At 36.8% G+C, this 26,795-nt stretch overlaps 1 protein-coding gene across 2 annotated transcripts in view; it reads right to left on the reverse strand.

Moving 5' to 3' along the window:
- TBC1D22A (TBC1 domain family member 22A) overlaps positions 1–26,587 on the reverse strand; it is a 138,262-nt gene extending 111,675 nt beyond the window's left edge. For both annotated transcript variants that reach the window (XM_030961053.1, XM_030961052.1), the window contains exons 1-7: positions 26,408–26,587; positions 23,946–24,002; positions 21,911–22,251; positions 21,042–21,221; positions 6,254–6,324; positions 2,038–2,166; positions 829–891 (exon numbers count right to left, since the gene is read on the reverse strand). In XM_030961053.1, coding sequence (XP_030816913.1) covers positions 829–891; positions 2,038–2,166; positions 6,254–6,324; positions 21,042–21,221; positions 21,911–22,251; positions 23,946–24,002; positions 26,408–26,469 — 903 coding nt within the window. In that variant the 5' untranslated portion in view covers positions 26,470–26,587. The remainder of the gene's footprint in view (positions 1–828; positions 892–2,037; positions 2,167–6,253; positions 6,325–21,041; positions 21,222–21,910; positions 22,252–23,945; positions 24,003–26,407) is intronic.
- Between the last annotated feature and the right edge of the window lie 208 nt (positions 26,588–26,795).

A 26,795-nucleotide genomic window follows, 5' to 3' on the forward strand; every position in this document is an offset into this window, starting at 1 on the left:
AAGCTAGTTCTGCATTTAAGTTCTCATAATGAACAACCAGATTATGTTCTGTTTGGATCTGTAATTGTATGAACAGAAGCTTCATGGCAATACATTTGAAGGTATAACTAGAACCATTAGAAAGGAGGGTAAGTTGAAGAATTAAATTAAATAATTGAAAAAGATTAATCCACACCATCAATGCTATTTATGACCTATATACTTCAAAATGAAAAGTCCCCGTGAGATTCAATTCCCCAGCAACATAGGCTGATTTGATTAATACATTTACCATTAATCACATGTAATCACATTATTATATATTTACATTAATTATATAGTTATAACAGTAGTAAAACAATTTAAATTGTGCACTCAACATACAAAACTTACAAGGATGCAAAATCAGATGAGGCATTCAAACCAGTCCTGCTACAAATTCAAAAAGGAGATCTTCCCAAGTGGAACACTCTAAGAACTTCCAGACCTTAAATGATTTTGACAAATACATGGAACCACAGGACTATGCTCTGGATTACTTAAGAAACACAGTATTAACAAAATATATAGAAAAGAAAAAAAGGGGGGGAAAAACCCTCAAGGGCACAAGACCACAGTAAAAACTGACAGATTCAATACAGGAAATTAATGAGGTGCCTTTGCTTTTATTACTCATACTTACACTGCTATTCTTAACCTCTACTTATATGTCTTATTTTTTTTTACTTCTTTAAGCTTGTTCTGAAGTCAAAATAGCAAGTGTAATGACATCAATTATTAATCAAACTGTGATATCACCTTCATTAATAAAATCTTTCCTCTAACAAAAAGAAAATATATCATTCTTACCTCTGTTACTTTGGGCTGAAGTCTTAAAACTTCAGGACTCATGCGTGGTATATCTATGTGGATCTAATTAGACAAAGAAGAATACTGTAAAAGGAACCAACAGCACACTTTCTAAGCAACATGATACTTAAAATAATTCTATTGGTTTACACTATTAGTTGTAATTCCATTGTATCATTACTTTTGGGATAACATGGATTTATACTGTATTTCAAAACATACAGCCAAATATTTAAGTTAATCTTTCAGTGAAGCAAAATTTTAAAACACATATATTTGTATTCACATTCTACGATCCTTACATCACATTTTAATTATTTGCAAATTATAATCATATTGGTAATACTCATTACCTTAGGGTAATTATGTGTAAATGCACACTACTACTTCTGTGAAGTCATATTCAACTCCCACTATCATAGAAACATTTACAATGGAAAAGACCTGTAAGATCATCAAGTCCAAATATCCAAAGGTGAAAGAAGAGTTTAGTACCTATTTTAATGTATTTGCATCTATTTTAATGTATTTTAAGAAGAGAGCACAAAAATACCAGTATTGTTAAAGTTTTTTCCACACTTCACAAAGGACTTTTATGCAACAGAGTGCTCAAGTGATGATTTTGTCTTCTATTCACAAGCCTTATGTTAGTGATACTTCTTGCTACTAAAGATTGGTCTTGAAGCTGAAAGAAAGATTTTAGCTTCTTCTGTCCCAAGGACGGCTGAAGTATCATTGCTCATTGTTACAAACTACCCATTTCAATACAAAACTTGAAGAAAAGTTATCTGCTTATCTGGGTGACTGTGGAAGTTTGACACCCCTATGCTTATTGCACATCATATACAGTTTCAACTTCTTATGCAGAAGTTTAGAGACAGTAAGAAACAGTCACTATTGTACTTTCCCTTCCATCTTCACTTATTTGAAAGAGGGTTTGAGCAGGAGATGAAAGATTTGAAAATGTAACTATTTTTAAACAGAAAACCATGGCAACACTAATGCTAACATTAAAAGAAATCCATTATTTCGAATTTCAGATGAAAACTACTTCATATTTTTCTTCTAAAATTTAGGAAAATTATTAGAGGGCTGTCTATCTGATAAGATTAAAGAAACAGAGAAAAACAGCACCAAAGTTCAAAAATAATTTTTAAGTCCTTTAGCAAGTGTTCTGTAGATAAAAGCCAATTCAACCAGGTGTTCTACCTGTCTGTAGGTATCTTGGTGGTTTTCATCATTTCTGGAACCATAGTATTGTTCAACAAATGCAAAATACTCTTTGCGTTTTCTTTGTAAAGTGCTTTCTCTTCGGTCCACATTTGCAGGAAGATAGCCCTGAAAAAACAATGAAATTATAAAGATATTATTCTTTGCCTTACAAAAAGTACTGCTGGCATTTGATTACATGTGACAGGAGATCTAACAAACTGACATAGTGCCATGTACTCCCACACAAATGTAAATAATCCTTTACTGAACTATTTTTTCTAATCCCTCCAACCCATATAAAAGTTCAGATACAAACATCTTATAAAAACAGCTGCTTTTTTTTTTTGCCTTTTCTTTTTTTTTTCTACAAAATGCAATTTGTCAGCAAAAATACTAAGATGGTATTGATTTTTGAGTAGAAAAGCTTAAATAAATAAATTTAGGTAACTTTAATAACATGTGAGTTCCTTAATATCTATGTGGCTAGTATTGGAGCAATTTTATTAAATTTTTAAACACTGTGTATTAACTCAATTGCCTTTAAGTAGGAATTACATACATTAGCAAGGGAGGCCTAGATTCAATATTAGGAATAACTTCTTCATGGAAAGGATTATCAAGCACTGGAACAGGCTGCCCAAGGAAGTGGCTGAGTCACCATCCCTGGAGATAGTAAAAGACACACAGATGTGGCCCCTAGGGACATGGTTTAGTGGTAGACTTGGCAGTGCTGAGTTTATGGTTGGACTACACAGCCTTAAAGATCCTTTCCAACCTATACAATTCTATGATACTATATTAAAAGTATTAAAAATGTTATCCCTGTACACTTTAATTACTTCATTTATAATGACAGGAGAATAAGTATACAAGCCATATTACATTTCAAATACCTTAAGAGGTACTTTCTTTGGCAAAATGAATTTCTTTAAGATATACAGACTTGTGTTTGATTCCAAGTACTTTAAACCTCACCAGCTTCACTCTTTCCTAAAGACTTTGTCTGACATTTAATATCCTATCCCAGTGTTTTGTGTTAAATATTGAATTTATTCAATAATTTTATTGAATAAAATTTATTTATTCTCAACAGTAGTGGTTTCTTCCCTGTAGGATATCTTATTTGGTTGCTTTAGAAAATAATTCATTTTTTAAATCAAATGTGATTGTTTGAAGCACACTGATACTTTCTCAGCAAGTTTTTTGCCATTATTCAATTTCAAAGACTGAACTAATCTTTCAATTCAACATGTCGTGTTTCCTGTTCACTTTACAAATTAGGTTTTATTTTTAAAAGTTGGGAAGGCTTGCAACGTATCAGCAGAGAATAAATTGGTGGAGAGTTTAATCCGTTTATTCATTAATTTCCTCCAAAGGCTTTTGCAAACATATCTTTGGTTTTTTTATTCAAAAGAGAGGAGAGCCTCTACAGCTCTTCTTGCCTTTTAGGTACAGTATGCTTAACACTTTTGCTATATTTCAAAAATAAATCATGTCTTTGTTTTATATATGTTGTTACCAGTAGACATGCATAACATCAACAGAGTATTATACTGAAAAACTGTCTTCATCAAACACTTGTTAACATTATTAACATCCTGACTATGTAACAAATAACTGATCAATTTCTTAAATCATAGTTTTAGAATTCCAATTTCTATGCTGGTTTTACAAACAAGACAATCATCATCTGCCTCAGATACCACCAAGTTTACTCCATTCCCTGAGAAAAAATTAAGTTTGGGCTTTTTAAATAAGACTTTTAATAACTGTGAAACAAACATATACTAAAACCATAATATACTTTGGTTTCTTCAGTTGTCTCGTTGTTTTTTTAGTATTGCAACAAATCTTTAATCAAAATATCACTTGATTTTTACAAACCCTTATTTCCCCAGGAGCTCCTGGTGACTGTATAGAATCATAAAATGGTTTGTGTTGGAAAGGACCTTAAAGATCATCTTGTTCCAACCCCCCTTCCACTAGACCAGGTTGCTCAGAGCTCCATCCAGCTCGGCTTTAAACACTCCCTGGGATTATCATTATTAGTCCCCCTTACCTGCGACATTAACAGTAGGTCACTATTAGGTTACCTCCAGAAAAGCATGGTGGAGCTTATGACCAAAAAAACTGAAAGAACTTTTCTTTCCCACTTGGGAAAGAAGATGAAAGAAATGCTGCCTTACAGTATAGAAAAGTAATGATTACTGAAAGACTTGTCTTTGAGTTTCCAAAACATACTAAATGAGGACCACATAATAGATAAGAAATCACAGCAGGACTTACTTAAGAAAAGCTAAGAATTTTCATAATATTGCCATTTGGAGGTAGAAAAAACCCAAACAAACAAACAAAAAAAGCCAGTTTCATAAATCTCTTACTCAAAAAAAAAAATCCACTTAATTTATAAAGTACAAAAAAAGTAATCTGAAAGCAGGTTTTTGCAGAGATATGGCAAGATGAAGTTGCAAATTGAACTGAAATAAATTCTGGAATTGCTAAAGCAACAGAACAAGAAAACTCTACACTTAGGCATTTTCTAGACCAGGAATACTAACTTAAAATCAACTTCTGGATATAAGTTAAAGCTCCAGGAAAGCCTATGCTCTTACAAGAAAGCAAGAGGAGTCAGCTCATTTTGTATTTTTATAATTTGCATAATTCCAACTCTCTAAACCCCACTGTCAGTCTTCTGATTCAGAATTTAAAATGCTTATGCTTTAGCTTACTACATTTCAAAGTCAACTTTGAGTTAGTCATATTTTTTCTTACTTTTTAAAATTTTAAAAGGGACATCCTAAACCTCAAGAGAAAAAAAATGCCTTTTTTACAACCAAAATCACATATAGCTTTGGAAACAGAACAAAAATAAATTGTAAGCTCCATGTTTAATTTCAATTACAGCAGGATATTTGAAAATCCACCATTAAACTGCATCTGCATTTAGCATTAGAAGGAACTAAGCTGCAAATTTAGTAGAACTCATCAACAAGAAAGACTCTTTCAGTCACTGGAAATCAGTGTCAATCTGAAGTAAATACTTTGCATTCCCTACAGAATTATTCTATAAAAAGCAAAGCTATTTAAGTCTACTCTCTGAGAAATTCGATAGTGCTAAACTGGTGTGTGTGTATAATTCAGAATTTTAAACAGTTCTTAAATGCACAAAGATTTGTTGAGAAAGTGTCTTTCACAGCCTCTGGAGAGTAGACATCACGAGAATTCTGCTTCTTTTTATACAAACATCCTCATAAACTTTCTGCCAACCACAGGCAGACAAGCAACAGCTAAAATGCTTAACTAGTTGTCATCACAAGCATTATAGCTGAAAAGATAGACATGAAAAATACCTCTATGAAGAACTGCATTTTTGCAGAAGAACCTTTTAAACATAGTGCAAACACCAAGATGAAAAAAATCGTATTCTGTAACACCAAACCCAGTGAATCACATATTTCCACAAGCTTCTCCCACATGCCCAACTGAAACACCTCCATGGTACTTCAGCCAACCTACTCCCAAGCTACAGCCACTGCAATACCCTCCGGCCATAGGGAAAGAGAAGAGTGCTCAGCCAGCCAAAAATTCACACCACAAAAAAGTAATCAGCTTTTTATTGAAGCTGTCTCTGAATTGCCTCACAGGTCTGACATCAGGAGAGCTAATGCCACAACTCAATTGACACAGTGGTTCAGAGTTGTTCATCTTAAAGCACTATAGAAGAATCAGCCAGAAAAACCTAGAGATGCTATCAGTGCTTTTCCTCACTACAGCGTTAATCCCTTCTTGCAGTTACTTTAATGTGAAGTCAGAATGAAGCCTTTCGTAGGACACTGATAGTCTTTGCTTTCCCTACTGTGTGTCTATTTTCAAGAAAACTGTTAAGAATGTACTTGTCTTTGAACTCTCCACCATTCCATCAAAACTGGTTGAAAGAAGCCACTATAATCAAAAGCCCTTCTTTCACAGAAAGCCAGACTGAAAAATAAAGATATACAACTGGCACAATTTACTACTACTTCTCATCCCCCTCCTTTCAATTTGATAGATTAATCCTGAAATTGAGTAAAAGAACATAACTTCCATTACAATTCAGCACAAGACACGTTTCCAACCATCACTGATGGATTACAATTCATGCAAAATCATTTGCAATGCTTGAAAAAGCTATTAGTACTAAATGCAGAGGAAGAATAAAAAAAACACAACTTACTGAAAGAAGCTTCCATGCAATTGGACGAACCCGTTTGGGAATGCCAGACCAACTCAATTTTCTCAATTCATCTATTAAAACACAATGGTTTCATGAGAAGCAAGGAAATTACTACCAATTTACATACACAGATACATTCAAATTAGCACAAAGGCATTCAAAACAATGGTCTTCTTAGAAAATCCAGTGATTACAGAAATATAGAGCAATCCTAATGAATTAATAAAATACTGGATAATTGCTATCCATAGGGACACCTATGGTAATAGGTACTGAGTGTGATAAGGTAACTCTCTGGAGTATTTCTCAGCATTACTGTTTGGTATACATGCCTTATATTGTCACAGTTGGCAATTTACTACATAAATGTATTATTCTTCCAAGTATTTTTGAGATACGTGTGAAAGGAATACAGTGTATCAAAGCAAGTAAAGCAGTTGTAATATTATTAAAGTCTACACAAAAAAAGGAGCAGCATATGCTTTCAAAAAACATTAAGAAGGTCACAGTACTTCTGCATGCTAAATATGCATGGATGGAGGAAGCATGAAAGCATGCTTATACACATAACCCCAAGAAATTTCACAGTTCACAATAGATTTCCCCCTTATCCTTCCTCTCAAGGAGTTGAGAGGCATTGAAAGAATAAAAAAATGACCAAAAGATCAGTAACATTAGAAAAATATGACACTACCAGAATTCAGCATCAACCAAAGTCTCAAAGAAACAATGAAAGTAGAACTTGTACAGACAATAAACACAGATTAAGAGAGAAATTCAAGAAGTCACAGGCTGGCACAACAAATACACTTTATTACGAGTATGCTGTCACAGCAAACACAAGGATTCAATGAGAAAAGGTGCAAAAAGCAACAGAAAGAAGTTTAATTTATTGTCATACTCCAGCTGTGATCATCACACACAAGCTGCCCAGCACGAACCCCAGACAGAAGCCAGTCACATCCCTTAACCCTGTTTCCCATTTTTTGGTCTTCTTTTTCCAGCACGCTTCTACTTCCTTTTCTCTGCCCCATTTAACAAACCACTCTAATTATTTCTTCCCTTCATGGTCCCAGTTTTGCTACTGCTATGCCTAAATATGGCATTTCTGAAATGATTATCAGGTACCATTGGTCTTGTAACACTGCACTTCCCTAAGTGATCTCTCAGTGCTTCTCTCCATACAATGGCACTGTTTGGGCACCTCTCACACGATTCCTCCTTGTGAAACGCCTACTTGTGAAATCCAGGCATACCATAGGGTGCCATCTACAACTTGTGTCAGCTTCTCACACTGTGGTTTGCTACATACAGCAAGTTCTCACATCACCTACAGCAGTTCTCCACACCCCAGGGAGTTTGCTCAGCCTCCAAGCAGCTTTAGTATTGGCTTGCAGCCCCTACCACTTCCGCAATTCCACCCGTGATCTGATTCCAAGTAAATTCCCACCATACCAAGCACTACAGCGTAAATAACAGTATCACTGGTTATATTCTTCTAAAAGCCAGAAAAGCAGGAACTGGTCAGAAGATGTAAAGGCAAAATAAACATATAATATGAACAAGAGTAGAAAAACAGTATTTTGTATCATTTATGAACAAAAACAACAAAAAAGAGATACTATCTGCCTTAACCAAACAATCTACAAATTATATATATGCATTTCTCTTCCACCCCAAAGCATGACAGTTAGCTCCAGTTGTTTTAACACCAATGAAAGCCTCAAATCTTCAAAAGCAAAATCTCCAACTGTGTATATTCCTGCTCTACTTGTCCTTGTGCAGTATTTATGAACAAATATGCTTTACTGGGTCTAATCTATTTGTGTCCAGGCTGAATGAAAACTTATCTTGTGCATTAGTTTATTACTTCCTTACACAATCATTTTGCTCAAGTTTCACGTTTTGGCTACCTTTATGCACAATCATACCATCTACAAACTATGTAGTTAGTATATGAAGAAAATAGAAAATAAATTGTAACTCACCAACCACTTTTATTATTTTCTAGTAACACAGTTGTCAATTCTCAACTCTATACCCATCAAACCCACTCTAATCTTTCACCTTTCCATATTTTTGCTCCACCCTTAACTTGCCTCAATAGAAATCCATGCACAAACATGGATACCAACCTCTGAAAACAGCACATGTAAAGTAAGAAAAAGTATAAAAAAGGAAAACATGAAGATTTACTGTCACAATCAGAAATGTGAAGCATATGATTGAGTGACAGATCATCCCAAATCACCCAGTACAAAAATTCTACTTACTTTTCAGTAACTCATTTAAGGCCAAAGATAGGAAACACAAAAGCAAATTGGAACACAGCTTATTTTCCCTCCCTCCCCTCCTGATGCTATTCTGCAATGAACATACACTTCCTTTAATTAGGGATAGCTTGGGCTATCATGTAATTTCAAACAGTTACACACCCTATGGGAGGGGGTTCAAAAGGACTGCTCTTTCTGGAAGGAAATCTCAGCACTGGTCATGGAAGTGAAAACCAGGGACAAATGATGGGGTTTTTTACAACATAACACTTATTTGAAACAGTTTCTCTATTTATCCATCATGTAAGATTTGGGAGTGAATACATCCCTACATTCTTCCATGCTGAACACAGATTGTCTGCTGGGCCTACAAAATCTTCAGCGATGTTCCTTCTCCCAACATGTCTGAGAAAAACATTTAAAGCTACTTTTTATATGTTTCTAAGTTGTTTCTCAAACTCTCTTTTAGAAATGCTTCCATTCATTTGGCCTGACAGGATTCATATTCTGCTCTGCTCTCCTTATTTGACATAGAACTTTACTTCTGGATTGTATTTAATAACCTTCTATTGTATTTATTAACCTCCTCTGCTCTGTTGTCATGCCATCCTTCTGAACTTTCTCAAGGTTTTTGTTTCTGGTTTTGCTTTCCTAAGTGGTACAGTAATTGCTTTCAGGACAGAAGACTGTTAGCAGATGATAGCACAACTGAGAGTTAAGTCAATTCCATTACAAACCATTAGCCCTGGGTATGTGATAGTTCTATTTCTCCACACTGACTGCTGTGCTATATCATAGTCTTCTGAAATTCCAGGATCCCAGACTAATCCGAAAAAGCATATACAATTCTGGCCCTTACTTTTCACTACAGTGAGCTCAATTACTATTTTGCCAGTGACAAAGAGCACACAGTAAAACTCAAAGGGGCTATGCAAGAATTCTTATCAGGTGTAGTGGCAAACCCCAAAAGCACACAGTCTGACCCTTGCATGACACTACTGCTAAAGCATCAATTCACATTATGCTTTCCTCTCATGGTTCATCACCAAAACAAGAGAAAAGAAAACAAAGGACCCTGCCCTTTCCAACAGCAATTACAACAGCAGGACCAAAGTTGCTCCTGGAAGACTTAGTCTAACCCTACTATAACATAAAATAAAAATGCTTGTGGTAAAGAAAAAAAAAAATTGAAGCATATACACAAGAGTATCATTTTAGACATACATAAAAGACAGTGAAGCTAAATTCGAATACTGCTGTTAAAATAAATTAACTACATGCCCATTTTATTAGACATACATAACTAAATTTTACAGCAAGTGTCTCTATTACAGTCTTTAAGATGGGCTTTATTCTTACAAATTATTCAATAGGTGAGTTCCTAAAAATCAAATAAGCACATGTAATTGAAATCCTCACATTCCAGTTCTCAGGTTACCTTGAGACACTAGAGACTTAAATTTTTTTTAATAGAGGATGCTGGAGACTACTGATTGGGCAGCCTCACTTTTGTGCCTGGGAAGATCATGGAACAGAAGACCTTCCTAGAAGCTCTGTGAAGGCACGTGCAGGACAGTGATGTGATTTGAGACAGACAGCATAGGTGACCAGAACAAGTCCTGCCTGAGCAGCATTTTGGCCTTCTACAGTGGAGTGACTAATTAGTGGACAAGGAAAGGCTTTACAGGTGTCATGTATGTGGACTTCTGTAAAGCCTTTGACATGGCTCCCCACAAAATCCTTCTCTGTGCTGGAGACAGAAGTGGATTTGATGGGTGGACTCTTTGGTGAATGAAGAATTGCTTGAATGAGCACATCCAGGGAGTAATGGTCAAGATGGAGATCAGGGATGAGTGGTGCCCCGCAGGAGTCCATATTGAGCCCAGTGTCATTCTGTGTTGGTGACATATACCGCAGGATCAAGTGTGCCCTGAGCAAATTTGCAGTGACACTGAGCTGAGTGGTGTGGTTGACACAGCTGAGAGCTGGGATGCCATTCAGAGGGACTTGGACAAGTTGAAGTGGGATCATGGGAATGTCATCAGGTTTAACAAGAACAAGTGAAAGGTCCTGCACCTGGGCTGGGGGAACCAACCAGTATAAATACAGGCCAGGGGATGGAGGGATTAGGGCAATACACAAGGGAGAAGGACTGGTGGGTACTGGTGGACAAGAGGCTGGACAGGTGAAAAAGCCAAACGTGTTCTGGGCTGCCTCAAAAGCAGCATGGCCAGCAGGTCAAGGGAGGTAATTCTGTCCCCTCTACTACACTTTGGTGAGACCCCGAGGTGGGCATGGAGTGCTGCATTCAGCTCTAGAGTCCTCAGTAAGAGAAAGACATGGACGTTTTAGAGCAAGCCCAGAGGGCCATGAAGATGATCAAGGGCTGTAATGCTAAACAGATTTTTGGGTTTTTTACATTTTCTATATATCTGTAGCTATGTAGACTACTATTATATAGTTATATAGCTCCTTAACTAACTATAGTACTTTTCCTACCCCCTTACCTAAATTTTAGAACAATAAGCTAACCTTCCTGGAATCTTATTTAGTCTTCCCTCTATAGTGTGAGCCACTATTTTTTCACTACATATTATATCCATAATAAATGTGCAGTTAGAAGCTAGGGGCAGCTTCAGTGGGGGGCAGAAACAAAAGAGAGATTACTTAATTGGCTGTTCTTCTAATTGGATGATTTCTGTTAAGTATGCTAATTTGTTGAACTAATAAAATTGTCACACCATATTATGTGTGCATCTTGCTGTATTTGCACCATGAAGAACTTTCATTAAAGGAAACTGTTTAGCTTGTGGCATCAGCTGGACCACCTCTCCTATAAAGACAGGCTGAGAGAGTTGGAGTCATTCAGCCTCGTAAAGAAAAGGCTCTGTGCAGCATTGTTGTGGCCTTTCAATACTTAAAGGGAGCTCATAGGAAAAATGGGGACAGATTTTTTGTCAGCGTCTGTTTTGATATGACAAGGGGTAATGGTTTTAATCTGAAAGACAGTGGCTTCAGACTAGATGCAAGGAAGAATTTTTTTACAGTGAAGATGGTGAAAGACTGGAACAGAGGAGCTGTGAATGTCCCAAGTCTGGGTGAGGGTCTCAGACCAGCCTGATCTAGTTGAACATGTGCCTGTTAAGTGCATGGGTATTGAACTAGATGTCTTAAGCGTCCCTTCCAACCCAAACTATTTTATGAACTTTGTAACGTTTCAGCCAATGACAAATCATTTAATAATGAATTAAAATACTTTCTCCCTAGTCAAAGCGTAACGTCAATGAATCGTCATAAGAGCAACTCCTTCCCCTTGTAGATTTCCCAAGGAATTAGACATCCTAGTTTTCAGGCACCGACAATGTTCCCAAGCACAGACTTTCTACAGAAGTGTTTTAATAGCACCTACAAATCAGAGACACATTTTCAATCAAGAGAGTACTGCACAAATATTCTTGTTTCAATACAATTAATGTTTTCCTAAACTTCCAGAACAATTATTTTGAAAATGAGCACTTGTAAACATTCTAATTATGGACACAATCACTTGTTAAAAGAGTGAGCAAAGAACCAGCTGAAATAAGCCAGATCCAAAAACAGTACCTGTAAAACCCTGTCTGTGAACTTTTTCTCAAACTAAAAGGATACTTTCTGAAGAAACAGTTTAAACCCCAATTGTTAGTCTGTTTTTCAGCTGCCTCATTACTTGACATAATTCTGTGACCAATGGGTATGAAAGAATTTATAAATCCCCATAGATTTTAGAGAAAAAGTATCTCAATTTGCTCCTACTAGCCAACTATCACTTCTGCTTAGGAGACAGCAGTTACTTTTCACAGAAACATTACTTTAGGATATTTTATTATGAAGGTATAATGTGGTATGAAAATCCTTCAAATTAATATGATTAATTTAATTTAGGAAAAAAATTGTTCGATCTGGCTTACTACAATATATTTACAGATACATTTCCTCTCTCTGAGGAAGAAAAAATTTAAAGTAATTGTTCTAGCAGAAATCTTAGGACTATTCTTTTACTGCATTTAGATTTAAAGACTTCTCATTTTCCATAAATATTTCATGGGGAATTTTACAAAGAAAACATACCATTAGTTTGCCAGCTTTTACCTGTACAAGCAATTACTGGAGTTATTACCCACTACACCTAAAACACGAGGCCAAACAACCAAGTCGACAAGTATTTTTCTTGGAACTACAAGCTAATCATTCTACCCATTAGAAATATATAAGAAATAAGAAATATTAAAGGAGTTCAAAATTCCTCTGTATGTATTATTCATTTTTGATACAGCTGTTATTTCATTGAGATTACTATACATGGCTACATGAAGTCATGGCCTGCATGAGCAACTCCATGATAGATATGATAAACTAGATTTACATGTTTTATGTTCCTACAACATAAATTCTTTGGGTATTTTAACTATAAAAAGCTGGAAAATTCTTTCAAAAGCAGAGATGCACAGAACTGCAGCTCCCCCAACAGCACGTTATAATACAGGCAGTACATATAGAAAATAACTTTAATACAGGGCTTGTTATTACTATGGCAACCACAGCAACTGGTTTTCAAAATGAATAATAGCTCTGTTAGGCACTTCATTAATTTTTTTTTTAATCAAACACTGCCCTTAATCTTCTCAATGGAACAAAGAGTTATTCTGAATGCTGCAGAAACAGGAAATAAAGTCCAATCCACCTTTGTAAATACAGGGTAAGATCCTTTTCAGAGCCTTTGCTAGAAAAGAGTAGGAAAGTACATCTTGTCTGCTACTTCACATAAAAAGTCAGAAGCAGAAGCAGATGAGGTTGGTGTTAAAAGGTGCAAGAAAGCAAGTGATTAGGAAAACTAAGTCAAAAAGAAGATTATTGAAATTGCTAAGACCTGCAACATGTGAAGCCAGTGATGGAAATAATAAGTAATGGAGAACAACTGTGGCAGTAGCAGATGTTGTTTTTCATCGTTCTCCCAAAACATCCAATTTCTGTGCCATATCAACTGTTTTTATTTTTACATTAATGCCATTGAAACAGTTTCTAACTTTTAATGTAAAACTAAGGGAAAACCTTTTATACCCTATTCTGAATGTTAAAAAGAAAGCAGCTCTTAATGATTTAATTATGAGTCTTTACTTCAGTGGTTGCACTGGAAGTATTACTTAGTTTAGCTTTACTATAGGTTCTATTATATCAAATTCCTGCATAAGGCTAGCCCTTAACCTCTAATCCATATAAGGTTTTTCTCAGTTTACTGCAAACATACATCACATCCAGAGTAATTGTCCATTGTGGCTAAAACACACATGAGGGCACACCCAACCAATAATCTGCAACAGGAAGGCAGCACAGCACAGACATACACAGTGAAACTTGCTCCACTGTGTTTACCATCCCAGACAAGTTTTATGTACTTCTTCCAGTTCTGGGCATGCTGCTAATGAAGTAACAATGACTTATGCTCCAACATTATTAATAGTGAAAGATGTTGGCAAGAAAACCTAAAGGATTAATTATACTTCCTTGAGCCTTCGTAAACTGATTTATAAGCTGTATATGCCACTCATTTCAACAAATACATTGCTAATCTTCATGTTCAAAAGCTTCAGGACACAGAGCATGTTCAGAGTTCTCAGTAGTCTTGTTGGTGACATTCCTGGTAAGTCCCTCCCATGCCACAAAGTTTGCAAAACATCATGGGAAGAGGCAAAGCTGCTCCCTCAGTATATGACTTCAAGAGAGAACACTGAACTTCTCACCCATGTATTTTACTGGATAATACAGGTTTCAAAGTGTAAGTTCAGTTTTCATGATGCTCTCAGGTAAGGAAGGGAGATGGCACACCAAAAACAAACCAACAAACAGCCATACAAACACAAAAACTACAAGAACACTTCATCATGTAGTACTTCTCTTTCTCCCAGTTCATCCAGACTAAAATATCCCTCTTCACTGTATTGTTCACCACATGGCTAAGACTCACAGACTGTTTTTGAACACCTGATCAAAAATCAGTGCAATTATATCCTAAAAATTCTGCTAAAATTTAATGGACACAAAAAAAACCCTTTTCATTAATCAGTCTTGTAATCTGGAGTAGAATGCTAACTCTTTTCTTTTTTGATGATCAGTTAGTTGTAACTACCACTGCAATTTTTCTATGTACACAGAAATTTGAATGATAGTGTTGTTTTTTTTTTTTTAACAGTAACCCCTTCACATCAGCTGAACTTAGGGATCCCACTGTAATTCTCTACATCCAAATCCACTTGGAAAAAGACATAGTACAGAACTCCACTCTTCATTAATGAAGCCATGAGTATAACATGGGAATTTTAAGGACTGTGCTAAGAGCACACTTCTTTTTGAACAGATCAATGGTTTTAACCTGAAACGTTCCCTGTGGACATCCACACAAAACAAACAGCTTAGTCTCTAAGCTATTCTGATACTAACAAAAATCCCAGAGATTTCTATTTATAGACAAGAAGTCCAGAACCTCAGAACTAGGCTCATCTGTGTAGTTCACAATGCCTCTTTCCCATTTATTAATTTGAGTCATACTTGAATACCAAAACTCTTGACCAAAAAAAAAAGGTAAAGCTTTAGGTGACAGGCTCCTTTTTCAGAACTGAGAAAAGGGAAGGATTACCTTGTTTGTTAACAGGAGCTGCAGCTGTTCAGTCTTACTCTTTTTTTTCCCCCCTCAATAAAAACGTAAATCAATGATAGGTGGTGTTTGGAACACATAAGAGTAAGGACTCTTCACTCAAGTCAAAATTAACAAATCCTTGTTAAAAACAATATTAATCTAAAACTAAACTACAGTTCTTCAGCAAGCCTTTGATACAGTCCCCCACAACATCCTTGCCACTAAAACTGGAGAGATTTGTTGTCAGTTCCTTATCCAAAGAATTGCAGTCAATAGCTCAGCTCCAAGTGGAAGCCAGTAACAAGTGGTGTCCCACAAAGGTCCATGCTGGGACCAATACCATTTAGTGTCTTCCTCGATGACACTGACAGAAGAACCGAGTGCACGCCCAGCAAGCTGGCAGATGACACCAAGCTGTGACACAGTGGATTTCCTGGAAGGAGTGTATCCCATCCAGGGAGACTCAGACAGGCTTCAGAGGTGGGCCAAGGCAAACCCCATGAAGTTCTACAAGGGCAAGTGTAAGGTCCTGCACCCAAACTGGAGCAATCACTAGAATCAGCACAGGTCTGGAACTACTATGTCAATCTAGCACCTTAACAAAGGAAGAGAAACACATCCTGAAGAAACAAACTATGCAAAATCTTCTCAAAATTGTTTCAAGAATCTATTATCATCTAGTTACAATGAAAAATCATAAATTAATACCTTTACATTGAAATATTCCACCAGTGCAGTAATCAGAATAAATGCTTACTATTAAGTGAAAATATAAGTCACGAGACCAACCCACAGAAAACAGGAAGACAAAATACTAATCCTGCAAAAAGTAACTAAAAAGGGAATAAATAATGGATATTTAACATGCATTTCTTTCAGAAGACTCTGAATTAATAAAAATATATTACAAAGTCTATTGGAACAATACTGTCTGGTTAATAATATTTTTTATTAGCTAAATAGGAAAGCACGTTTTGTAGATAAAAAGCTAACTAGAAGAGAACAAGAATCAGAGGACACCTTTTGGTGATAATAATTTGAAAAGACAGATGTAACTAATAGCATATCACACAAAGCAGCAGTAGGACACATGTTAACTTTATACTATATATTAACAAACTGAAAGAAGAATAGGCACTCACATGATCAACTACAAGTAATTCACAGCTGTAGGGGGCATTAAAATTCTAAATTACATGGATGTACTAGGAGCACAGAGATAAATCACTGTGTAGCTTAGTGCAGATAAATTAATGAAGCTGGGAACAAAATTAATCAAGTTCATTTCAATTAATGCATTTTGTAAAGTTATTGAAAATTCTCAATAGCACGAGTTTGGCAAGCAATTCTATAGGACATAACACACTGTGGTTACAGAATACTAGATTTATGAGCCGTAAGTGAAAGAAAAGGTAATTACTATGTTAGATCAGGTTTAATATAAATCTACAATGGATGTGACCGTGAATAGGAAAATCCTATTTCAAGCTGCTGCAACAATACAGAAGACTGCTGTGATGGGAAAAAGAGACATCTAACATGTCTTCTTCCTGAATTTAATCTCCAGAAAACCACTCTTAAATTATTTTATTATAGCACACAGAGACAACCAGCTATTGTTAGGAAATAATCTGAGATTACAGCATTTTAAGTCCTGTAAAATTATGTAATTAGTTTTTGCCACCATCAGATAAATCAAAATTTCCTTACAAGTTCTATAAGACTTCACAACATTATCCACTACTTCCATAGCAAAAGACTAGCTAAAGACAGCACCCAGCTCAACAGCTTGCAGTACTCTGAAAAAGTTTCCTTTTTGAGATCTGGTCAAAAGGAGGAAGAAAAATAAATGATTTTCTTAAAAAGTACAATGAAAAGTCCTCTTGAATGTGTAAAGCAGCTGAAGTAAATTTAAGATGGGAATCCTTCACAATTCTCATGGGTGCTTTTACAGGGCCTTCTATTATTTTTATCAAGGTTGTATGCTAAAACGTCAACATATTTTATTCAGCTTGCAATTTGTCACAACTAAGTAGGATAAAAAGTGACCCTAACATGCAAAACAGTTTTACAACTTAAGAAATTAGTTGGTTTGACTCTGAATTAATACATGTGTTATGTTGCCTAACAGTAGCATTACAATGTTTTGAAGCTTTATTAAATGAAGAGAACAGAGCAAACCAGGTTTACCACTGGTTGTTATTTTACTTAAATAAACACATTTCTCATATCCAATTACATACTCATTAGCCATATATGTGTAAAAAAAAGAAAAATAGTTGATTTGAAGATAAAGGCATTAAGGAAGTGCTTTAATCAGCTAATTTTTAAATTTATATTAGTAATCCATCATACATCAGCTGTGCTGAAGTTGCAAGTATGCAATAACTTGTCTGTTGCTTTGTCAGATTTTATCAACATTGCTTACATTGTCTTTGCACAGTAAACATCTCCCTAAAACATTTTACAAGATTACTAAAAAACACACGTTTAACAAAAAGAATTAAACTTTAATTGGAAACCTGATAGACATAGCAGTACTGTTCCTCTAATATGCACAAAGTGGTCTGTGAAGGAAAGAAAAGTTTCTTCTCAGAAATACTCTCCCTACACTGCTTTGTTAAAGTTCTGTTCCCCCCTCTTAAAGCAAGCAAAATTCTGCAAGCCCGTCTTCACTTAGTAATGCAAGGTCCATTACAAGGAAAGACAAGGCCTGAAACTCACTAAGTCTACAGCAAAGTGACTGCAAGTCAAGCACAAACACAGGTTGATTGCACAAAACCACCGTGAATTATTCCTGCTGAATAAGCTGGCATGCACTACCAGGAGTGGGAAGCTATGCAGACAAACAGACCCTACAGCTACCCCACAGCTGTCTCCTGAGCTCAGCTACCCTACCAGCAGCCCCACTCTGCTTCCTGACCCTGCATCCCTGCACTCACTACAATCTAAATGCCAGGGGTCACTCCTCAAGTCCCCGTTCAACCAAACTGCTCCATACAGTAGGCTCCTTGTACCAGCCCACATTTCTTGCAGTAACTGCCTATTTCCACAAGTTCAAAGCAGCCAGCCTGTGGACCAAACCCAACTCCAAAATCTACTAGTGGTTTCCAATTACTAAAATAATATTCACTTCCAAATTTATACACATAATTCATCTTTTTGAGATTTTTCTTTTGGAAGAACACACCCTTTCACACCTCTAGTTGGCATACATACTAAAACTGCATTTTACACCATCTTTATAGGATAATGATTATTCAAATGGGACACAAAGGATTTCAAGGTCATTTGCATTACTTTGTATTTATAGTCAATGTTGATTTCTCTTGTTATGATAAGAGAATATGTGCATAACATGGCTACAGTTCCACAAATTAACTTACTTCTATTTTGCTTTGAAAGGACTTGTTACATAATCTATTTCAACAAAATGTGAAACTATATCAAGAAAACAAACACAATAGAAATACTTCACTTCAGTTTACTTCTACTTCCAAGCAAAACCAAGCCTAATACTTGCAGAAATGAAGAGAAATATTTACAAAAATGTCTCCACATCCTACTAATTTAACTCACTGTGACAAATAAAGCCCAACTATTCGTGGGTCTAACACAAAACAGACTCACACATACCACATGACGCCACACACACAGACAGAATAAGCCATCTGCAACAGAAAGCCACTATTCTTATATTACCACAAATTTTAGCTTAGAGACTATTGCCTAGTTTCTATCTTAGTACATTTCCAGTATTGTTCTGAAGAAAAACAGGGAAAAAAAAAAAAAAACATCACCCCAACAACAAATTTAAAAGTCCACCACACACAACCTGTAACACTTTCACAGGCTACTGCCGCCATAAATCAAGAATACTTTTTAAACATAATCTTCACTGTAGCACTGAGCTAAACCAAACATCTTCAAAAAATGCATATATTAAAAATGCATATAGACATGCACCCACCAGATTCTGATGAATTGTGCACACTGCAATAAGCATATACATGTTTGCATACGTATATATATGTACACACACTTTCCCTAACAGATACCAAGAAGGCAGTCCAAGCACTACTATCATACATGATCTATTCCCGAGAGCTTCATGATCATCAAGAGCTTGCATGTCATGAATAATGAGTTCATTTCTTTCACTAAAACTATAATGTATTACCTGTAGATAGATACATGTACTATTGGACATATTCAAGACACAAAAGTCATGATATTTCTGTAAAAAAAGTCAAAACTGGGTATAAACTTCTATTCACACAACTTCAAACTGTACTTTTCAGTTTGTACAGCAAGAGAAAGAACAAGCTTCCTATAAACACATGTAGAAAAGGCATTATTTAGTGGTTTGTACAAGAAATAATACTGAGAGCTTACAAGATATTTTTCACACTTTAATATCAAGGAAGCATATTCATATTTCACTTTCTTACATATATTTCAGGGTGAGATTCATCAAGTTCAATAGCAAAAAAAAATATAGTTTGTTTTATGTTGACTAAGTTCACTACAGACAGGGTGACTGCACTCCTAATAGGACTGGAAATTTTCTTCCAAAATTATTTCACTTTAATCCATAAACCTGATGTACTGGTAAAGTATTCTAAACTAAATAGAAAGCAAAAGTGAAATGGATAGGTTTAAACTGAATTCTGTCTTTCCTCTGATTTTGCAACCTTATATAACAAAGATTTCTACTATCACAACATTCTTAAGCTATGAGTTTCCATGTCAGTCACAATCACAAAGGTCACAACATCGGTTAGATCAAAGGGCTAAAAAGCTATGTTTGATTACCATTTTCAAGTTTATGTAAAATATGTGTTAAGACCCCCCTTTATTCACAGTTGCATTTCATAAGAATGTCCTATAACTCACTGAAATGCTCAGTCTCATGCAGTTATTATAGTTTCCATAATTGTACTTTCCCAGTATCAATCTGACAATAAGACACAGCATGGAAAAAAAAAAAAATAAAAGCTACAACTTGGACTGTATTATATTGAAGAAGCCTCATGACAATGACCAGGCAGGAGAGTATCAATTCAAGAAGTGTAAACATGCAATTTCTACTTCTTTCTGTAAGTTTCCTGAAGATATCTTCCAGAATCATCTACCTCAAAGACATTTTCTTTATTCATTATTTTGCCCTCAACTCCTAATCACCAAGTTCTCCAAATGGAGTGTACTAATCCTGTTTCAGATTTTCACTTGGGATACAAAGCCATTTGATTCTGTGATACCCTCTTGGCACTTGTATTGACTATTCAGCAGCTAAAATCCAGTAAACAAAGGGAACAGTCAAGTTATCTGACAATACATTTGTTTTCCCATTGACTTGTTGTCAGCATTCACAGATGAGACACAGAACTACTGTATCAGCCTGTGAACACGAACAAGGCTCACGGAGTAGACAAGCAGTAATACTTACATGCCTCATGGTTTTTCACTCCTATTTATTTCCAAGCATGAAAATCACACTTACATAGCAAGCTGTTCCATTATCAGGCATTAACAATAAACACAGCTAATTATACCACGGGGTTTTTTTCTACAGAGATTAGTCTGGTAGGAAGAAATAATGTGAGAAAGAACAAGAACCCATCGAACACCCTACATATATCAGTAGGATGTATGCAAATCACTTATTAAAAGCAGGAGTGCTATAAACTTTCAATTTTATTCTTTCTTTTAAAAGATCAGTTTTCAATGTTGAAAGGATTAGATCCTAACCAAACCATAGGGCAGGACAGTACATCAAATAGGAAAATTCTACAGTTGAAGAATAGTTTAGATGTAATTCATAGGTTCTATGAGAAACACTCACCAAGATCTGTATTTGGGCCAGCAAGTAGCTGCTTAAATTTGTCCAGTCGAGATGCTTCTCTCTCAGTTAATGCAGGAGTAACTGAAGTGCTGTAGTCTGCCATTCCACTTGCCAAGGGAGGTATGGAAGTTTGAGGAAGTGACTGTGACCTCTGCATGGAAGAATTTTCACTAGCACTATCTGAAGGGAAAAAGAAGTATAGCAGTTAGCCTTGGCTAGTGAGAAGGCTACTAATCAGTTGAATTTAATTTTTAAATTTAAAACAGAATTCTGTTTTTGAAAAATGCAAACTCAAGTATAGCAGAAGTTTGGACTTCAAATTACTTGGATTTAGCAGAAGCAGCATTTCTCTTTGAAGCAGTATTCCACAATTAAAATACATCAGAGATCATATTAATAGCAAGGCTCATGGATTTCTAAAATCTGTGTTACTAAAAGCTGTTCTTTCCCTCACATTCTTAAACAAAAAGAAAACAAATTAAAAAAACAACTACTGAGAAATCTTGAAATTATTGCAATTGAAAGCTTATAAACCATGGAAAAGATCACATGAGGGTGAATCTCCCAGTCCACCTGCATGATTTTGTCCTGCTTTTCCATATATTTTAGTTATATTTGTATTTTAATTAAATTTATTTATAATTTTTCACAATAGTGAAAAACAAATAGTGAAAACAAAACTTATTCTTCCCTCACACACATGCATTACAATTGCATAAGGCATGCAGTCTTCCTCTCAAATCACTAGTGATAAACAGTATTTTCCTGCAATATCAATAAAGGGTTGGGAAGGGTTTACTGTCTTACAGGGGCAAATATGGTAGCTCTCATCCTTTAACTCCCAAGATCGTTTTCACTTTTCAACATACCTAACGAACTCGATGTATGACCTTCACTGACTGATTTAACAAGCCTATTATCACCACATGCAACTGAAGTCAGCTGTGCAAATTCCTCTTGTTTTTCTTCCTGTAGATGTTCTTCCTGAAATTTATGCTGTTCTTGTAGCTTGCTGTGATTCTGAATTACTTTGTGAGCTGTTTCCATGACCACTTCTGTATTTAAGTTCTCAGCAGCTACTGCTAAGAGTTCATCATCATCATCTCCAAGATCCCAAGCATCACTTGTGTTACTTTCAAATTCTTGGAAGGTGCTGACTTTCTTCAATTTCACTGGAGTTGTAGGTGGCTTTGAACCTGGTTTTATCAAGCTGTTCAAAAACAAATAAACACTATTTAGAAAACTAGTAAAGAAGCAAAACACTCTGGGTACAACCAAACCCTGAAAGTTCATAGTTGACACTACATAGGTAGCAAATATTTATCTCTCTCCACACATGTTGCCACTACATCCACCCACAGTAACATACAGCTAAAGAAATCTGAAAAAAAGGGCTGTAAAAACTGACACTTTGTTGGTTTGAATAGAAACGAAACAAATCTTTCTTTCCCTTTTCTTAGAAAAACAAAGCCCAAATAAAAAAAAAAAAAGGCCAACCCCAAAATGACATGAAAGGATTACTACTAGACTAGCTTATAAAATAGGGCACACTGCACTGCTCTTGCTTCATCCATTTCTGTAGATTTCAGCCCTTTCAATGCAATTGCTGAATAACAGCACAGGAGCTGAAATCAAGTCATGGTCTACTCCTATGCCATCATAAGCAATCATGCAACACAATCACTGTCATAAACAAACCAAGTCTCACCTTAAAACTCATTAAATCTATCATTCCTCCCCATCCAGGCATGCCAGCACGGATTTCCTTCAGAACTTTGCTCTTCTCAGAGGAAAGATATTTCTTCCAGTTACTAGTCTAAGTGGACCCTGATCAGCTCCCAACCTTTTGCCTCTCTGTCAACAGGCAGTATGAGATATGAGCCAAGTATCCCTCCCTAGCCTGGAACTTGCTCTCACTTACAGTAATGCAGAGCAGTCACATCTCCCTTCAGAAATGAGCTGAGTAAGATATAACATTGAGAGGGTTTTTTAGTCTGTTCCCAAGAAATAAAGAAGTCACTGCCATTAATTTAATTGTGCTTTCACAGAATAAGTAAGATGGGAAGGGATCACAGAGGGTCATCTGCCCCAAATTCCTTGCTCAAGCAGGGTCATCTGGCACAGAATCACATCAAGATGGTTCTTGAGTTCGTTTCTGACCTCCCTCTCTCTCCACCTGGGCTAGTTTTTCTTTTTTCTGTTAAGACAAGGCAGGTAGAACGGCACATCAGAAAAAGTTCTTACCCAGTTCTCATACAGTATCAGTTATAATGCTTCTGTTATGTCCTACAGGGAGTATCTTCCCTAACAGGTGCAACAACACTTACACTTTCACCTGACTTGTCATCACTGTCTAAAACAGCAAGGACTTTCTCTAGTTCTGTCACTTCAAGCAATAAACTTCCAGTTCTTGTTACTGGGTCTCTACACCTCTGTATTTTGAGCCAGTCAATTTCATTTCTTTTGATTCCACCCTTAGGATCACACATTTCAACTGCCTCCAACTTTGCATCATATGAAAATTAACTAGAATGTTTACTTCTTCTACTATCTGAAACCAGCCCTTGAAAAAATTTAGTAGAAGCATGACGTCCTTCCAAGCAAATACTTGTCTTTGTGACACTATTTTATTACTTTACCACAATTTCCCGTGCATAAGGCATTAAAAATAAATAATAACAGTTGGCAATCTATGTTAGTTAAGATCTGAAAGAGCTGATTTGTTCCTGCAAATATGGTAACCATCAGGAAGTCACAAAGGAGAAGTCAAAACAGGGAAGTCAAGATTATGACAAAAATTGAAAAAGGAAGATTAACAATAAAGTTTACAGCCAACAGGAAAAAAAAAGAGAAGACAAAGGAGACACAAAATACTTGGAATATTTAAATTTTAGGTTAACTCACGTTCCATGCAATAATGGGTCAAAAGGTGGATGCTGAGCTCCGTACACATGTTGGATACTAAAGGAAAACAAAGAGAGTTATCACAAAAATAATAAATATTTGGAGAGTTTCTGTGTATTAAATAGTCAATAATAAAGAGAAATTAATGTTCCAACAGTTGTCTGCTTCAAAAACTAAAAATAATAAACCTGCAATTGTGTGCATACTAAGAAGTAATTTAATAAAAATCATAGATTTGCTAAACAGGAACTCTGTGAGACCTAAGCTAAGGCTATTTTATTTTTCTAACCAGGAATTAAAATAATAAATAACTCAGACTCTGCAGTAAGAATCTACAAAAATTCTCTTCTCAGATTTATCATTTCTTCATCTCTTGCAAAAAGTTAAAAATTCTCAAAGAAATATCTATAGAGATTTAATCTTCTACATACCCTTGTCACCCAAAATCCAACCACACAGTTCTTAACCATTACTGAAGTACAAGGATGACAAAGCTACAGAAAAATGCAGAAGGTGACAGCTTAGAGAATAAAAGCCATAGGAGTACTAAAAGAATGCTTTGAAACAAGCTTCCAAAGACAGATTTACTCACTAGCCTCTAACATTACAAAATAGCACGTTATTGGGCGAAAACCAAAACTATCTACAAACTAAAAGTTCATTTACCTCCCAGTTATTGGGTATAAAACTATTTTGTAAATTAAAAAAAAGCCACAGAAGACATATCAAGACTTACATGTGGCTCCATATCAGAAATTATTACAACAGAACTCTCTAATTGTAAAAGAAATAAATCATATTTCATTATGATTATAAATCTTATGCAACATTAACAACTACCCAAACCTGTAATAAAAATCACATAGAACAAACATGCCCTCCTGACACACCAAAAACTATCTCCAGACCATAAGGATAATTCCAACCTTAGTAAACCTGATCTACCTGATTTATCTGAGATAGAACCAAGCCAAAATGACTGCAGTCAAAACAGATTTTAAGAGAGGCTTAGATTTTCACAAGAGCTGCAGCATTAACACCAGTGAAACTAGCCCTAGGGATGACTGAAAATGGTGGTTTACCAAAACTCTTAATGATTTTTATGTGATTCCATGGAAATCAATCCCCCACCAGCCTTTCCACAGAGCCACATGCCATCCTCTCCACAGCCACATCCCTGCTCTATGCCCACATGAGGGTCAGGTGTCACTGCCCATTTCCACAGACACAGCACGTGCCCTTTCCTTACACCACTCTGTGAATACCTGCCATGCAAATCCACTCAAACAGAAAACAACAGTCCTCTCCACGCCATGAAAAAATGAATTAAAATCAAAAGCAGATTCTCCACAGTGTCCTTGTTTTTCCACAAGCCTGCAGTTGCCTGCAAATTAACTGCAACTATTTATAGATCCTGTGCAAGGGAGGAAGGCCAGAAGTGTTTCACCCTCAAGAGACTCAGCAAAGTTACAAAGAAAACATATTAAAAGAAGGACAACAGGTGAACTGCAAAGTTAGTTTGTAACTAAAGAAATAAAACCACTCCAGGTTAGTGCTCATGGGCTGCTGAAAAAGTAAGAAGGTAAATGATGAGCAAGACCACGTTGCTGAGTTCACATTAAGGGTATAAAATACAGAGTTACTGTTCCCTGAGAACCACAAGTGCACATCATTCTTACAAAAAGAATATAGAAAACTGTACTGTAAGAACAATTTAAGGATAAAACCAGAGAATGTTATTGTTAAATAATAATCTGAACATGTATTTCCATGCTGATATAACAGTCAAAAGAGTTAACAGGACTTTGGGAATCTCTTCCCCAGAAAATCTTGAATGGGAGAATGTGCTCGTAGCTCTTTACACTTACACAACGACTGCTCTGCCGCTCGCACTTCAGAAGAAAGCTGAGAAATTGACAATGTTTCAAAATACGTAGCAGAAACTAAAACATGTCTCTATGCCTAAAAAATACAGCTTCCTACAAAGTATTTAAAAAAACTTCATGACTTGTATCAAGTTTCAAAACATCCTAACTTGGCCCTGCTGAGAGCTACAAACATTCTCCCACTCAACATTTCCCGGCGAACGCATTCCCACGATCACGTTAACTCCTTTAACCGCGATGTCAGGCTGGGAGCGCACATTCGGACAATTATTGAACAATTATTGAACAACCTTTCCGACACAAGCTAGAACCAGCGCTAACTGACCACCAGCCATCTCCAGCAGACAACTGGAGGCGCCCAGCGCCGGAGGCTCCGAGCGCTGAGCTAACAAGGAACCCGCGTCCCAGCAGCGACCGAGCGGACACGGTGCCTGCGGGGAGACTCAAGGGCCCGCGGGGTCCCGCGGGGCTGGAACGCGGTGTTGGGGTCACAGCGGAGCGGGACGGCCACGGACGCCCCCCCGGCCCGGCACCGTCCAGGGGCGGGCCACGCCGACCTGCCGCGGCTCCTCTCACCTGCCCGGCACCTTCGCGCCGCTCCGCTTCCAGAACTGCTTCCTGCCCCCGTCGCTCGCCATAGCGGCGTCACCTCATCCCCCTCCGCGCTCCCGGCCCGCTCCCTCAGGCTTCACTCCCCGCCATTCCCTTCCACAGAAGCACCACTGAGCGCCGCCATTTTGGGACAGGGAAACAACCCTGCGCCTTATTGGCCCCCCGAAGCGGCCCGGAAGTTTGAGCCAACCAGAAGTGAGATTGCTGCCGGGTGGGCCCGCTCGGGCCAATCGCAGCGAGGCGATGCTGAGGGGAGGGGCGGCCCCGGCCCCGGTGCCCCGTCAGGGCTGTGCCCGGGGCATTCACCGGGCGTTCCCCGGCCAAAGCTTTCCTGTGAATCAGGAATTGCTCC

Source organism: Camarhynchus parvulus, chromosome 1A, assembly GCF_901933205.1.
Source record: "Camarhynchus parvulus chromosome 1A, STF_HiC, whole genome shotgun sequence".
In the NCBI taxonomy this organism is placed as follows: Eukaryota; Metazoa; Chordata; class Aves; order Passeriformes; family Thraupidae; genus Camarhynchus; species Camarhynchus parvulus.